Raw genomic sequence first — 17,650 nt, forward strand, 5'->3', positions numbered from 1 at the left:
GTAGTATAATGTTGACTGTTCTCAATTAATGTCTCAATTTGGTCACTATCAACTTTAACTGGTTCATCTGACCATGGAGCATCATCCAGTAAGTAATCTCCAGCATGAAACTTTGCAAACCACTTCTGACACATTTGATTAGTCACAGCACCTTCTCCATACACTACACTAACCTTTCTTCGCATTTCAGTTGTGTTTTTACCTTTTTTGAAATAATAAAGTATAACATGCCAAAAACATTGTATATTTTCTTCTATCTTCAATATTAAAATGGCTATACAAAAATTCACCAATTTTTATGTTTTTTTAAAAATACATGCTGATGTAACAGCTGTCACAATGCAATCTAACAAAATTGTTTCAAATGAAGTTAAAGACAACTAAGCACTATTAGAGCCACGTAATGGAAAAAACAAACAAACATTTTGGCCAAATCAGGTGTACAATTCAAGTCTCCTTCTGTCACCATTTATCCCCTCTTGATTGTGTTTCATATCCATTAGAACAGAAAAAAATCAAACACCAACAACACCAAATGCTGGTGAGGATGTGAGGCAACTGAAACTCATATTACTGGTGAGTATAAAACAGTATAACAATTTTGAAACTATCTGGTAGATTTTTTTTTCTAAAAAAATTTTATTTATTTTTAGAGAGGGGGAAGTGAAGGAAAAAGAAGAGAAACAACAATGTGTGATTGCCTCTTGTGCATCCCCTACTGGGGACCTGGCCTGCAATCCAGGCATGTGTCCTGACTGGGAATTGAATTGGTGACCCTTTGGTTCTTAGGCCAGCACTCAACCCACTGAGCCACACCAGATTCTGGTAATCTTTGGTAAAGATTACCAAAAAATCCACCAGCTTGTAGATTTTTTGGTAAAGATTAAACACAGATTTACTCTATGACCCAGAATTCCACTCCTAGATATTTACCCATGAGAAATGAAAACTTAAGTCCCCCAAAGGAATGTTCATAGCAGTCTGTCTATAAGAGTCCCAAACAGTAAGCAACCCAAATGTCTGTCAACAGAACAATGGATGAACAAATTGAGGTACATTCATTCAATGGAATATTACTCAGCAGTAAAAAAAAACACAAAAAACAAAACCCCAGACAACTGCTACATAAAGCAAAACATTAGCTGAGTGAAAGAAGCCAGGCACAAAAGCACACACTATATAATTCCATTTATGTTAAGTTGTAGAATATGCAAAATTAGTATCAGTGATAGAATTCAGATTTTTTTTTCCTGAGAAGATGCAAAAGTGAGCATTATAGGATGATGGAAATGTTTTTTTATCTTGGCTTGGGTGGTGATTATATAGGTATTCACAATTACAAAAATCACTGAACAGAACTTTTAAGATGTATGTTATTTTAACACATGAAAATCATATGTCAATAAAAAGGTAAAACAAGTACAACCTCTGATTTAAAAAGTACTTAACTTAGTTGAAATATGATGTTTCTCATATTGTTTATGTATTATTCTACTTCAGTGATCATTTAAATTTTCACAAGTAATGTTTTTTAAAAAAATAGGAAACAAAATATCAGTACTCTTCAGGTATTTGCTAAATTCTTTTTACATTCTAATTGTAACTGGCTCCACAAATGTTTAATTCTAATGGCAATACTTCATTTTAAGTTTATGCTTCTCTTGAACAGCACCCACTACAGTTCGCTTTAAAAAAATATTTTATTTATTTATTTTTCAAGAGAGGGGAAGGGAAGGAGAAAGAGTGGGAGAAAAATATCAATGTATGGTTGCCTCTCATGTGTCCCCTGCTGGGAACTGGCCTGCAACCCAGGCATATGTCCTAACTGGGAATCGAACCGAGACACTCTGGTTCGCAGGCCCATGCTGAATCCACTGAGCTATGCCAGCCAGGGCTTACAGTTCACTTTTAATTTAATTTTTATTGTATATGTTTTACCTTTTCTACAACTAGTCTATAAACTTCTTAAATATGGTACTGTCTTAATCATCTTTATATAATCTATACAACCTATACAATAGCACAGGGAGCAGTGCTAATAAGAAATGGCTTTAGAATGAATGCAAGGGGAAAATACCTAAGCTTATTACAGGCCTCTTTGATCTATTGTTTAAAAAAAACAGATACATTTACATTTCTTTTTTAAAAACATCATATAGCCCTGGCTGGTATGGCTGAGTGGACTGAGTGCTGGCCTGGGATCCAAAGGGTCACGGGTTCAATTCCTATTCAGGGCATATGCCTGGGTTGCAGGCCAGGTCCCCAGTGGGGGCGTAAAAGTGGCAACCACGCATTGACATTTCTTTCCCATTCTACCTCCCTTCCCCTCTGTCTAAAAATACACAAATCTGTAATAAACAAACAAACAAACAAAGAAATAAAAACACCATATAATCAAGTCCTGGTTGAGTAGCTCAGTCAGTTCAGTTAGTTAGAACATCCTCTGAATACACCAAGGTTGCAGGTTTGATTCTGGGTCAGTGCATATACAAAAATCAATGAATGAACGAATGAGTAAGTGGACAACATACTGATGTCTCTCTCTCTCTTGTTCTTTTCCTCTCTCTCCCTCACCCCCCCTTAAAAAAATGACCATATAATCATATACTTTTTAAGATGCTTTCTGAACTTAAAACCAATAAGCCCTGAAATAAAAAATTTGTCTTTAGAATACACGAATCAGGGGACTTCCAGCCAAGATGAAGGCATAGGTGGAAACACTGTGCCTCCTCATACAACCAAAATTAAGGACAACAAAGATTTAGCAACAAAAACACAATCAGGACAGAAAACTGAAGTCCAACAACAATGAACCATTCATCCAGACCGGTAAGAGGGGCGGAGTTGGTAGCTGGTGGAGAGGGGTTGAGGCAGGAAAAAGCTGTGGCTGGCAGACGTGGGTGCACAGGCAGGTGCTCAGGCGGCGTGGGGCTAGCAGACCCCAGGCGCAGGGAGGCAATGAGCAGACCCAGTGAGGTGCGTAAGGCCTCTAGCTGACTGTGGTCATACATTTGCATGTGCAGACAAACAAGACAAAAATCGGGCAGCAAGACAGACCACACAACCCAGGACTCCAGCGACGGGAAACAAAGTCTAAAAAGCACTGATTAAAACACTTGTGGGGGTGGAGGTGCTAGGAGAAACTCCCAGCCTCACAGGAGAGTTTGCTGGAGAGACCTACAGGGTCCTGGAACATACACAAGCCCATCCACCCAGGAACCAACACCAGAAGGGCACAATTTGCTTGTGGAAAGTGGCAGAGGGGACTGAAATATGAGCGGAGCAAATGCCACTGTTTCTTCTCTGACCCCGCCCCCACATACAGCATCACAACACAGCCACTGGGTTGCCCCATCTTGGTGAATATCTAAGGCTCCACCCCTCAATGTAACAGGTGTGACTAGACCAAAAAATTATGGCTCAAACGAAAGAACAAATCAAAGCTGCAGAGCCAATACTTTTAAGCAAACAAGAGACAACCAACCTATCAGATGCACAGTTCAAAACACTGGTGATCAGGATGTTCACAGAACTGGTTGATTTTGGTCGCAAATTAGATGAAAAAATGAAGGCTATACTAAGTGAAATGAAGCAAAATGCACAGGGAACCAACAGTGATGGAAAGAAAGCTGGGACTCAAATCAATGGAGTGGACCAGAAGGAAGAAAGAAACAACCAAACAAAAAAGAATGAAGAAACAAGAATTCAAAAAAATGAGGAGAGGCTTAGGAACCTCCAGGACATCTTTAAATGCTCCAGGATCCGAATTATAGGGGTACCAGAGGAGCAGAGGAAGAGCAACAAGTGGAAAACTTATTTGAACAAATAATAAACGAAAACTTCCCCAATCTGGCAAAGGAAATAGACTTCCAGGAAGTCCAGGAAGCTCAGAGAGTCCCAAAGAAGGTAGACCCAAAGAGGAACACACCAAGGCACATCATAATTACATTAGCCAAGATTAAAATGAAGAAGAGAATCCTAGAAGCAGCAAGAGATAAGGGGACAGTCACCTACAAAGGAGTGTCCATCAAACTGTCTGCGGATTTCTCAAAAGAGACCTTACAAGCAAGAAGGGGCTAGAAAGAAGTATTCCAAGTCATGAAAGGCAAGAACCTAGATCTAAGACTGCTCTAAATGAAAGCTAAACGTTCATTTAGAATGGAAGGGCAGACAAAGTGCTTCTCAGATAAGATCAAGTTCAAGGAGTTCATCATCACCAAGCCCTGATTATACAAAATGTTAAAGGGACTCCTCTAAGAAAGAGAAGATAAGAAATATGAACAGTGAAAGGACAGCAAACTCACAGTTATTAACAATCATACCTAAAACAAAAGCAAATTAAGCGGACACCTAAAACAGGAGTGGAGCCACAGAAATGGAGATCACATGGAGGGTTAGCAACAGGGGAGTGGAAAGAGAAGAGGGAGTGGAAGTAGGGAGAAGGTATAGAGAATAAGTAGCATAGATGGTGGGGAGAAAATAAATAGGGGGAGGGAAAGAGAGGTGTGGGAAATGTAGAAGATAAAGAACTTATGAGACATGGACATGAACTAAAGGGGGTGAATGTGGGGGGAGGGGGTGTGCAGGGTGGAGGGGAATGAGGGGGAGAAATGGGACAACTGTAATGGCATAATCAATAAAATACATCATAAAAAATAATACATGAATCAGTCATGCAAATTTTTTTTTTTACATTTGGTAAAGTAAGATTTAATATAAAGTTATTATTTAAATGTAAGAAAAAACTAAAATTAGATAACACTGTTTAAATAAATAAAATGAATTAAGTCTAAAAATAATTGATCATTGGAAGTTAACACTCAATTGACTTAAAATTCAATCGAAGGCAACTTACTCTATATCCAATACCATAGATGGATTGGATTGCTCCTTATCTTGTTCATCGTTATAAAACAAAATTTTTTTGCTGCTTACCACAACATACTGAAATGAGAAAAAAGGGGAAAGAAGTATAAGAACCCCATTAACTCAATTTAAAATAATAGGCATACTATCTGCCACTTAAGTCTAAATTATATTGCATAAATCTAAAATCAATGCTAATAATAGAGCAGTTCATATAAGTTTTAAGCTTTAGAAGTAAATATATCAGCAAAATATCAATTACAAAACAATGAGGCCATTTGGTACCTGTTTTTTCCAGCCATATCGCTTGATATTTCCTCTATTTGGTATTGAAAGCCAACCTTCAATTCTTGACTCTAGGAGAAAGAGAATATATAGTATTCAGTCTTAAAATTGTAACAAAAGGAAAAGCTATTATAAGTTGTCTGACGGCATGCAGCAACAGGCATTTTAACACAGCTAAATGAACAAGTGCTATAATTTGCTCTTTCATGCTTCAATCACACAAATCAACTTTAATGGACATAACAAAGACTGCAGAAAAATTTCCAAGCCACTTTTCCCATAAAATTAACGTTTAGTACTCAGTTATGAAAGTATGAAGTAACAATAGTACCCTTAAGAGCCAGGCAAGACTGGAATGGACTACAGCTTAAATGGGAAATAATAAAGAAGACTTTAATTAAATACTATTTAACATTCATATAAAAATATTTAGCAAAAAAAATATGCAGCAAGTGGAACAAATCAGAGCCATAATTTACACAAGAGCAAGCAAAAGTACAGAAGTGTCCTATTACTCACAGAAGATAAGAATAGAAGATAAATAAATTAGGAATGCAGGTAGAATCAACTAGATATAAAGAATAAGAGACAAGCATTTTATTTGTTTTCTCAGTACAATATTCTGATAAACTTTTTGGTAAAACACCCATAACAATATCAATAAAACTGTCCAAAATTAGTTGGTGGATTGCTTAATTCCAGTGTTAAGTCCAGCTGTAATTTTTATTAAACTAAAGAGGTATAAAGCCTTCTAACTAATTGTGGCACCAGAATTTAACACACAACAAAAGAATACAGATTTCATTGGTCAACCATTAATATTTTCACCAGTCTGTACATACCAGGAATTCCTTGACTAATTATATCAAAGCATTTTATAGTAATTATTACTACTGTTTAAATATAATTAATGTTTATTAGAAATACTTAGGAGAAAAAATGATTCCATTAGAAATGGTTATTTTATATCAGATTAGAGTATTCAATTGCCTTTGTATATATATTTTATATTTGAAATACAAAAGATTGGAAAAGTAACCAAATTTAAATACAATACTATAGTGTGATATTATATTATGGCTCCTATCATGATCTAATCAGAATATAATTTTGCCTTTCTCCACATAAAATTTGTAAAACAGCTCAGTCTTACAGTAAAATTATTAACAATAGATAAAACTTACTGAACATTTCTTTTTGCAAGTAATATCTCATCTGAAAATTATATAATCCCATGATTACAGAGTATAATATTCCTAGAAATATAGGACAGAATAGGTTCTATTATCATCTTCCATTTACCATGAAGAGAGTGAGGCTTAACAAGGCGAACTGACTTGCCTAGGGCTACTCTATTAGTAAGTGTCAAAGGTCTAGGTTTTGCCCAGGCAGCTAATATCTGAGCTTATGTTTCTATAGTAGAATGCTGTTCTGTCCTTTTTTTTTTAAATCCTCATCCAAGGACATGCCTACTGATTTTTAGAGAAAGGGGATGAGGGGAAGAGGAGGAGAGAGAGGCAGGGCGAGGGAAAGAGACAGAGACAGAGAGAGAGAGAGAGAGAGAGAGAGAGACAACAATCAGTTGCCCCTCCTATGCACCCCAACAGGACTGAACTCAAAACCCAGGCATGTGCCTGCCATAAGTGGGAATCGAAACCATGACCTTTTGGTTTATGGGAGGATGCTCCAATCAAGTGAGCCACACCAGCCAGGGTGGCTGGTCTGTCCTTTAACAAGCTTTGCAGATAATTGAATCAGGGGTCATGTTCTTGTTCCAGCTCTTCCATGTACGTATTTATGTCATTTGTTTTTGTTATTCCCTTTCACCTAATTTGTACTTGTTAAAGTGAAGGGAATAATGAGAACCTTCAGTTCAACATGATCCCATTCTTCTCTCAGCTTTTTTCTTAGATACTGTTTTTTAATAATTACCCTCAATAGTTATTTTGTTTCTTTAGGTCAGGGGTGTCAAACTCGTTTTCACTGGGGACCACATCAGCCTCATGGTTGCCTTCAAAAGCCGAATGTAATTTCAACTTCTTAACAGTTAAGGAGTACTTACATTTATACAGTCCTAAAATTATTTCAGCCCTTTGAAAGCAACCGTGAGGCTGATGTGGTCCCTGGTGAAAATGAGCTTGACACTCCTGCTTTAGATAATTCCTTAGTAAGTTCTGAGACTGCAGGGATCATATCCTAACACTTTTTTATATAACCCATTGCATCTGACACACGGAGGAAATACCTGATAACGATCTTTTGATTATTTTGCAATTATGCTTTTTAAAAAATAGCCAGTCATCTCTATAAATAATGCTTATAATTAATAACCAAAGGGCAATTTTATATTAAGTAACATGCAGAAAGTAGGTGATCACTGACAAATATTCTTACAAAAGCAAAGAAGTTATTGCTAAAAAAAATTTCCCTCAAGTGTGCCAAAAAAGGCACCTCTTACTCCTAAATCTATTTAATACCAGGTAATTATTTGCTGAAAATAAAAGATGTGAAATCCATTGAAATTTTGGCATTTACACAAAATTGTATATTCCTAAATACTCCACCCCCCGTTATTTTTTGAGACTAAATGTCATAATCTGTGTTTTCTTTATTTTCTTTAATATAGTTTCTTTTTAAAAAGATTTACTTTTTTTTAAAGAGAGAGGAGATGGGAGGGAGAAAGAGAGGGAGAGAAACATTAATCTGTGAGAGATACATTGACTGGTTGCCTCTTACATGCCCCCAACTGGGGACCTGCCTGGCAACCCAGGCATACGCTCTGACTGGGAATTGAACCAGCGACCTTTCAGTTTGCAGGCTGGCATTCAATCCACTGAGCCACACCAGCCAGGGCTGTATTTTCAATGAATTATTATACAATGTTATGACTTTGGTTGTCATTTTAGTGTTCCAATAGAAATTTTATATACCAAAGGCATTTTATGAACCATATAAGCCCAATTTTATATTTGTTGTAATTTAAACATAGAAATTTAGAACTCAATGAAAGATGTAGAGGATATGTAGGGGTTTTTTTTGCCAATTAAAAACAATAATGTTATGGAAGAGAATTTTAAATTTTCCTTTTGGTGAATTACTTTCAGAAAAACAGCTGAATTAAGCTCAGCAATAAAAAATAAAAAATACATACTAGCTTCTCTTCTGTTTCCTCTACTTCTGTCTTAGATGCAAGTTAAATTATTAGTTTTTTTTAATATAGAAAGACCTTTAAAATCATGACCACTTGTAAGTGGTAATCAAAATATAATGCAGTACATTTCATCTTTTACATCAGAAACACAGAAATCAGCTTCTCCACAATAAGAAATATTGATGACTTCTAAATCTAGGTTATCATTAATAAATTGCTATAGAAGTACAAAAACAACTTGGCCCCATATTTTCTGTATTTGTAGAGCAAATTTAACTTACAAAAAAATTCAATGTGTATTATTGCAATATCAGCAATTAACTCCTTTACCCAGATAAAAGAAAGGCTAACTACATGTAAATCAATATTTAATACAACCAATTTAAACATCAAAGTTAAATTTACTTATCAAAGTTTACCTGGATAAACCATACAATGCTTAAGAAACAGAACTAGAGAATCATTCCAACATATTTTAATTATATTCAGAGGTGATATAAAAAAAGAAAATGAAATCAATCAATGCTTAAGAAGTCAGATGCACTAATTACCTTCAAATCACTACTTATAGTTGGACAAAGTCACAAACTCTCATATACTCAAGTACTTGGAAACACATAAAAAATACACCAATTAAAGGTTTAAATTGTACATTTTTAGATAAAGCTGTATGGAAAGAGAATGATGCAGCTAATCAATAGATAATGAATATTAATGGATGTTGATACCAAGTGTTTCTCCTAATGCTTCATAAATACTTTTATATTTTTAGGTCAATAGTTACAAAAGAAGGAAAGAAAATAAGGAAGGAGAGACATTTACTACATTAGACTTTTTGTCATAAAGGCAAAGAGGAAAACCTTAACTCTAAGGGTGATCTCATATTCACACAGTGTGCTAGGCCAGAACCTGCCACACAGCCAAAAGGATGAAAAAGACATAAAAGAAATAAAAGAATGCAAGTAATTTTAAGAACTAAAATTATATGCCACAGAAGAAATAACAATTTTTTTCTAAGCTTTTCAGAGTTGGGAAACTTAGAGGTTTGATTTAGTTAATGATAAAATGTCCACTAAGATTATAGAAACTGAGCTCTAGTAAATAAGATAATTAACTGAGACTTTTCATATTAAATGATGAAATCTAAGAGAAATATTCAAAGTCATTTATCAGTTCATCTGCCCAATTAATTAAAAAGCCATCTCATTGAACTAAAAATATGATCCATATCTCAAAAGGCCTTTAAACTGTTGAATAAACACATTCCATTTAAAGCCCTGTCATTTTTAGCCTGTAGTTTATTAATTCATTTACTGATTTTCTAAAATAGGTCAATTGAATCATTAGTCATTACTTTTGAAAAATCTTTCTGATACCTGAACTGTATGTAACTCTCTCAAATTAAGAATAAAGTAAAAATTCTTTAATAATTCTTCCTAAATATGACCGCAAACCCTAAACTTTATTTGCAAGGGACCATTTTTAGGCATCTAGTAAATAATACATCTAACACAAATTTTCAGTTTACTAGCAAAATGACACACAGAGAGGTAAAATAACATTGACAGATTACCCAATAATTTCTACCTCCAATACGAAAATCAATAGTATAACATTGCAGAGATCTTTGTAAGTTTTAAGACTAAGAACACAGTAATATGGAAAAAGGTCCTTTAACTGATTTCCTTTTTACAGCAATGGAGAATGAACACTAATACTTTTAATATTTTCTCTCATTCAGTTGGACTTTGAAAACATTAAGTAAAAAAAAATCTCTGAACATACTCAGCTATGATAAGTAATATACTCATAGTAAGGGGTGTTGCAGCAGCTTTAACTTTCAACATGGAGCCAGTAGAAACATTTAAAAAGCTCTCCTGACTGACTCCAAAGTGGATTTATTAGATTGGAATTCTGAAATCTAAATGGATTCCTAAATCCACCAATCAAATCATCTGATGACCATTTGAAGTTAGCCTCCTGAACAAACCAGAATGACAGATAAAACTCATCACCTTCCACTTTTTAGAGGTTCCCCAAACTCATCTTTCAATTCAGATCTTCTACATAGATCAGTCTTTGAAATGTTTAACTTAATACAAAATAAAACCAAGGCACAATAAGACATTATAAACAAAGTTAAAGGGAAGTGAATGGAATAAAGACACAAAAAGCTGGTCAGGTTATTTAACTTACACTAAATTCAACAATTGAAAGAATGTAGCCAAACACTTCTAAAAGTCAACTCTTACTAAATTAGTAAGTCAAATTTCAGGAAGATGTTCAAACAACTCAAACTAGAGGTTACTTTCAAATCCAAAGTGATCCTCTGATAAAAATATGCACATACAAGTTTCTCAGCAGGCAGGTGGTTTTATTTTATTTAAAAAATTGTTTTTTAATCCTTACCTGATTATTTTTTCTTTGCTTTTAAAGAGGGAAGAAGAAAGAGAAGAAGGGAGAGCTAGAAACACTGATGTGAGAGAGAAACATCGATTGACTGCCTCCCATATATGCTGGGACCAGGGATTGAACTGGTAACCTAGTTAATATGATCTGATGAGGAATCGAACCCACAACTCTTTGGTTACAGAAGGATGCTCCAATCAACTGAGCTGCACTGGCCAGGGCCAGGCCTGAGGTTTTAAAGAGCCAAAATTGAGAAAACAGAAGAAATTCCTTGACCACTGGCATAAGAAATATTCATTCCCCGCCCTTCTTTTCCCAGGTCCCCGATTCTGAGCAAAGTCACTCAGAAGAATGAGGGCAGGGATTATATGGTATACAAATAAGAGATGAATTTGCTCTCTACTTTCAGTCCTACTTCCTTGGGGCCAAGAAGACAATGTAAAAAATTTTTAAGTAATTCATCAAGTTTCTAATATCAAGTAATATAATAAAATCCTTATAATATTGAACTTCATAAATATCTCTATTCATGCATTATTCAGGAAATATACTAATTAAAATATATTTTCAAATTTATGACTATGTAACAAAACTTCCAAAACCCTGAATTAAGAATGCATCTTACATCAAATGTGTGTATGTATATATATTTATATATATATGCCTTTAAAATTTGTAATGCATGTTTTAATACAAAGATACATATATAATACATATATAACCTATTTACTGTTATTTGAACCTGTACTATGTGTATTGCTCATAGATACTTTTTAACTTCATTTGTTAAAAAGATGTATACTATACTTTGCACTATAATTAACCACAAAATGAAGCTATGTTTATTTTTTAAATGATTCTCCACTGGAGAAAAAACAGAAAATAAAAGCCCAAAATACTAGCCACTCACTTTTGCCTTTACTTGACTCCCTGCCCCCTTGTCTGCAACTGCTAACACTTGTTACCTATTTCTCTAAAATTAAAATTTAAAGTCTGATTGAAGTTTATCACTATCACATTACGTACACTTCTATATAAAGATGCCATGATTTTGATTAAGTACTGTTCTTAGTTTAGCACAAAAAAATATGTAAAACATTGAAGAGCTGCTACTTATGAAATATATACATTGTTTTAAATAGTAAGGGGTGTTGCAGCAGCTTTAACTTTCATCATGGAGTTAGGCTGCTCAAAATAGGTTGAGAAAGTTCTTCAGATCTCTATTCAGGTAGAGCCTCTCAGATCTATTGTAATAGCCTAAGACTGCTCATGACTAATTTCATTCCATAAAATGCACTAAGTATACAAACGTCAAGAGACTTTGGCTACCAGAAACATAAATTCCTTCTTAAGATCTATGGACAAAATGACAAGAGGTAGAATATCAAATGAAAGAAATATACATTAATTTCCACAAAATAAGTAAAACTGATTGAAGTAACAGAAATATTCTTACCTGGCAGGTTTCCATCAGTTTCATCAGCACTAGGAAAACTAGCAACACTTGTAGAATCCGAAAGGTCCAAAAGCTTAGCACGCAATTGCTCAATATCACTCTCTTTGCTAGCCAACTGCATCTGAAGCTCATTCCTATGCGTACATTCTTCTACCAATTGCTATTTTTAATATCAAGAAAAAATAAAGAGTCAAATACAAATTTCCAACATCAAGAAGTTAAAATTTAATGGAACTATATAAGTAATCTAAAGAGGCTAAAAATATAAATTTACTGAAAACCTCACGAATGCTTTACCACTATAGATTTTAATACAACTATAAAAAGTTCTCTTCCTCAGGAATACATTGCTTGGATAAGCTCCTTTTCTCCTTTGAAAAGAATTTTTTATATTCTTGTTTTTTTAAAAACATAGCATCAACAAATAAAAAATAAATACCTGTTAAAACAATGGGAAATACTTTTGGGGGGATCCAAAGGAAATAGTTTAAAGGGTTCAGAAAGCTTCTCAGTGTGGTAAAGTTTTTAAATGATGGAGTCAATGTTTGGATCTAAGACAAAGACTAAAGACCATGTCCTCAATTTTGTGCTATTAATAACCAAGTCAATCAGGTATTTTGATTTCAGAAAAGCAAATCCTGATCAAAGAGAATAAACATACCAAATATACCAAATGTAGCTCCAATACATCAAAACTTCTATTCCAACAATAGTCACTATAATACTAGCTATATCTCAACTTCAGTTTGAAACCAAAGAGCAGATACTAATGGGCAAAAATTACTTAAGATAAAATGGTTAACAGGCAACAAGGCATCTTTCTAGTTTATCAATATCATAGTTTATATTAGAGTAATAATAATCAAATTATAAAGTACAAACCAAAATATGAAATTTTATGTGAAAAATATAATCTAAGTAAGATTAATAGATAATAGGTAAATACAGTAATAATAATTTAAGAAAATAACCCTATGTGTGCACACACACAAACCTTACCGCTTGCATGTCATTTAGTTCCTTCTGATGTTTCACTACCATCTGGTTGAATTTCTCTCTTTCTTGGTTGAGTTCCAGTTGTAGCTTTCGGTTTTCCTTTTCTTTCTTCCTCAAATCCTGTGTATTAGCTTTCTTTCTATCAATTTTAAAATCCTTTCGGTTCATTATTTCTGCCAACTTGTTTACAGCCTGTTCAAAAAATAAAACATTATTAGTTAGAACTACAGTGCAGCTATCCAATTTAAATTTCCACTAAAAATGTATTTTTTATTCAAAATCAGGAAGAGGATTTTTTTTGTCTATGAAAATTAGGATAGCCTAATGAAGCTTGAGACATGACAACTGATACATAATTAACAACAATTCCTAACTTAACTCACTGTTCAAATGTAAAAACCAAACAAGCCTGACAAAGCCATTTATCATTCAACAATCATTCAGCACTTACTATATTGTATGTAGGTACTATGCTAGGCACCAGATATAAAGATAGTAAATACAGATATGCTCCCAAAGCATTCTAGTCTGGTGGAGGAGCTAGATAAGCAATCATTACAATAGGGTAGTAAGTAAGAAGAAAGAGGCATGTACCATAGGAGCAGTACCTAACTGAGAGTTGGTGAAGTAGTGAAGGCTTCCTGGAGGACCTACATGTGTGTCCACATGTGTTTCTTTCTTTAAAAAATGTTTTTCCCCCTCATCAGTGGGGGAACACCTGACCAGTGTTGGTCAGAGCACTGTTCTGTAACTGAAAGACTGTGGGTTCAATTCCCAGTCAGGGCACATCCTTGGGTTGTGGGTTTGATCCAAAGTCCGAGTGTGTGAGATCCCCAGTTCAGGGGCATATGAGAGGCAACCAATCAATGCTTTTCTCTATTTGCAACAATGTTTCTCTCTCTCTCAGCAATGAAAAAAATGTCCTTGGGTGAGGGTTAAAAAAAAGTGAAAGAAAATTTTAAAACAAAGTGAAAGAAAAGAATTTAAAAAAATATTTGATTTTGGAGAAGATGGAGAGAGAAAGACAGCAACATCTATTTGCTGTTCCACTTATTTATGCATTCTTTGGTTGATTCTTGTATGTGCCCATATCATTACATGTAAATCTGCTTCATTCATTTTCAATGGCTCCTCTGCATTCCACAGTATAGATGTATCATGACTTATCAATAGTACATTGACGCGTGGTTGGGTTATTTTTATTGTTTCATTGTTAAAGCATATAGATAAATTTTCCCTATGTTCTTGCCAATGCTAATTATTATACATTTAAACCTGTCCATTTGACTGTCAAAAAGATAATTCATTTTAATTTCTATTTCTTTATTATTGTGGTTGAGCTTTTGAAAAATCTTTATCCTTTTTCTCTCAAATGTCCCTTTTAATTTAATTAAGAATCTAAAGCACATTCTTACAAACGACTAGACAAACTAACTTTCTTAACTCAATTGAAATCTTATTTCCTGAATAAATCTTCCATATTTAAGAAGAGAGACTATGACATTATTTGTTCCAATGAAAACTTTGAATCTTACAACCTCAGTTTTAAGAAACAGTGCAGAAAAAGCAGCTATTAGCTTTTGGATATATGACACTCAAATGCAAACAAAGAAAAGGCTGAGCACACGTACCTGTGTTTTAAGGGTTCGTTCTGTATTGATATTCTTTTCATAGGCAGCCTTAAGATTAGTGATCTCCTCCTCTTTCTTCAATTTATAATCTGTCAATAAATTATATAAAATGTTGCTGCATGACATTAATTAGTTTAATTTCAGCACTCCAAATCAGCAATGTCCTTAATTATCGAATCAGTATATACTACAAAGGAACTTCCAGTAACCTCATTTAAGATATCATTTTCAGCTTTACTGAGGTATAATTGACAAAACTGTAAGATATTTAAAGTATACAAATGTGACGATTTGATATATAAGGTGGGAAAAAGTAGATTTACAGTTGTAATACGAATAAATAATATAATAATTAATGAATAATATAAGAAAAAACTTTTGCATACTCACAACTGTAAACCTACTTTTGCCCACCTCGTATATACACTGTGAAAGGATGTGCTCCTCCCCCATTGAGTTAAAATACCATAACCTCATGCATTTACCTTATTTAGTTTTTAGGAGTGAGAAGATTTAAGTTCTACTGAGATAATTTTTCAGGCTACAGAGTTATTAACATATGAAAAAAAATATTTCCAAAACCTAACAAATAATATAAACAGCTAAGGATTTACTCTGAACTGATTTAACATTATGATTAAAAAAAAACCCTACATACCTTCCTCTGCTTTCCTCATTTTATCAGTTAGCTCTTCATTTTCTTTTCTTAATAATTCAATATCTTTGGTTAGCATGTTGCTCATTTCTTCGAGCTAAACAAAGCACATAAAAGGTTAAGCTACAGACTCTTTGCTAGTCATATTTAAAGCAATAACTACAAAAATGCTTGGTTTCCAATTTAAAATAGGTGACTATAATTAAATTAAAATATTGTAGAAACAATTGTTAGACTCCAAAAATTATTTCAGAGTGTGTGTGTGTATGCGCATATACATATGAATAAAAGGAAGAAAAATACAATGGAAAGAGGACTAGACTGGAAACTAGATGGCAGCACAGGAAAACATGGCTTGTGTTCTCACTCAACCACATCAAAATTACAAGTAAACTATCGAATAACCACCGTCTAAAACCATCAGCAACTGGCTGAATGGAAGTCCTACAATTACAGAATTAAAGAAGAAACCACATAGAGAATGGTAGGAGTGACAGAGAAGCAGAACAGACTGGTCCCATACCCAAGAGTGGTGGATAAAAATCAGGAGGGATATCTCAGAAATAAGGGGTCCCAGCCCAGAGTTCCAGTACCGGGAAGATAATTCTCCACAACTTCTGGCTATAAAACTAGAAGGGACTGAGGCTGTGGAAGACAGAAATCCTAAGCATTTCCTCTTGAAGGGCCCAAACATATGGGGAGGAACTGAACTGCCTGGCATTAGGGTGAGAGCTGTGGGACAGCCTTTTCCCAGACAGAAATGCTGGCAAAGGCCACTGTTCCTTTTCTGAGCCCTCCCCCCCCCAGAGTTTGCATGAGGGTGTTATATCTGAGGCTCCATCAACCTGGCTCACACTGCCCCACCCCAGTGATTCCCCTATGCAACTTTCAGGCCCACCCAAGCTGTTTTCAGTGGCTTTACCATGTGAATGGCTTGTCTTGGCCTATGCTTCAAATTTCCTAAATTCTCACAAACAGCACCTGGCTTTGGCAAGCCCCCTACTTCTTACTACATGGCCCCAGGCTGGCATAAGCAGCAGACGATTTTGTTTCACAGATTGGCCTCTTGGGCACCTCTAAGCCCAACACAAGTAGCAGTAATCTGCAGATAACTTTGTAGCTAATGCTGTGTGACCCTGCACAGACACAGGCAGTGGCTGACCTTGGACATGACAACAACAATCAAGCCTTAACTACAAAGGGAAGATGTACTCAGCCCACCCACTGGGTATACCTTGAGTACCTAGTGTGGATATTAGGAGAAGCTGTGCCACTGGACCCTATAGAACACTTACATTAGGCTACTCTTTCAAGCCTAGGAGACATAGTAGCTCTACCTAATACATAACAAAAACAGGAAGGTTACCAAAATGAGGAGATAAACAAACATGGCCCAAATGAAAGAACAGAACAAACCTCAAGAAAAATAACTAAACAAAATGGAGAAAAGCAATCTATCAGATGCAGAGTTTAAAACACTATTTATCAGGATGCTCAAGGAACTTAGAGAGGATCTCAACAGCATAAGAAAGACCCAGTTAGAAATGAAGGATAGCCTAACTGAAATAAAGAAAAATGTATAGGGAATCAACAGTAGAGTGAATGAAGCCAAGAATCAAATCAACAATTTGGAACCTAAGGAAGCAAAAAACCCCCACCCACTTAGAGCAGCAAGAAGAAAAAAGAATCCAAGAAAATGAGGACAGGCTAAGGAGCCTCAGGGACCCTACAGAACACTTACATTAGGCTACTCTTTCAAGCCTAGGAGACATAGTAGCATACCAATACTCACATCTTAGGGGTGCCGGAAAAAGAAGGGTAAGAGCAAGAGTTTGAAGTCTATTTGAAAAAATAATGAAAGAAAAATTCCCTAACTTGGTGAATAAAATAAACATACAAGTCCAGGAAGCACAAAGTCCAAACAAGATGGACCCAAAGAGGTCCACTCCAAGACACATCATAATTAAAATGCCAAAAGTTAAACACAAAGAGAGAATTTTAAAAGGAGCAAAAGAAAAGCAGTTAGTTACCTACAAGGGAGCCCCTATAAGACTGTCAGCTGATTTCTCAAAAGAAACTTTGCAGGCTAGAGGGGATGGGCAAGAAATATTCAAAGTCATGAAAAGGAAGGACCTACAACCAAGATTATGCTACTTAGCAAAGCTATCATTTAGAATCCAAGGGCAGATAAAGAGCTTCCC

At 35.0% G+C, this 17,650-nt stretch overlaps 1 protein-coding gene across 2 annotated transcripts in view; it reads right to left on the reverse strand.

Moving 5' to 3' along the window:
- The window catches only part of ROCK1 (Rho associated coiled-coil containing protein kinase 1), a 153,870-nt gene that overhangs the window by 6,193 nt on the left and 130,027 nt on the right, over window positions 1–17,650 (reverse strand). For both annotated transcript variants that reach the window (XM_037158389.2, XM_037158388.2), the window contains exons 24-29: window positions 15,453–15,546; window positions 14,795–14,883; window positions 13,167–13,355; window positions 12,168–12,327; window positions 5,152–5,222; window positions 4,856–4,944 (exon numbers count right to left, since the gene is read on the reverse strand). In XM_037158389.2, coding sequence (XP_037014284.1) covers window positions 4,856–4,944; window positions 5,152–5,222; window positions 12,168–12,327; window positions 13,167–13,355; window positions 14,795–14,883; window positions 15,453–15,546 — 692 coding nt within the window. The remainder of the gene's footprint in view (window positions 1–4,855; window positions 4,945–5,151; window positions 5,223–12,167; window positions 12,328–13,166; window positions 13,356–14,794; window positions 14,884–15,452; window positions 15,547–17,650) is intronic.

The sequence above is a fragment of the Artibeus jamaicensis genome, unplaced genomic scaffold (assembly GCF_021234435.1).
Source record: "Artibeus jamaicensis isolate MK-2021 breed Jamaican fruit bat unplaced genomic scaffold, CSHL_Jam_final contig_354, whole genome shotgun sequence".
Lineage (NCBI taxonomy): Eukaryota > Metazoa > Chordata > Mammalia > Chiroptera > Phyllostomidae > Artibeus > Artibeus jamaicensis.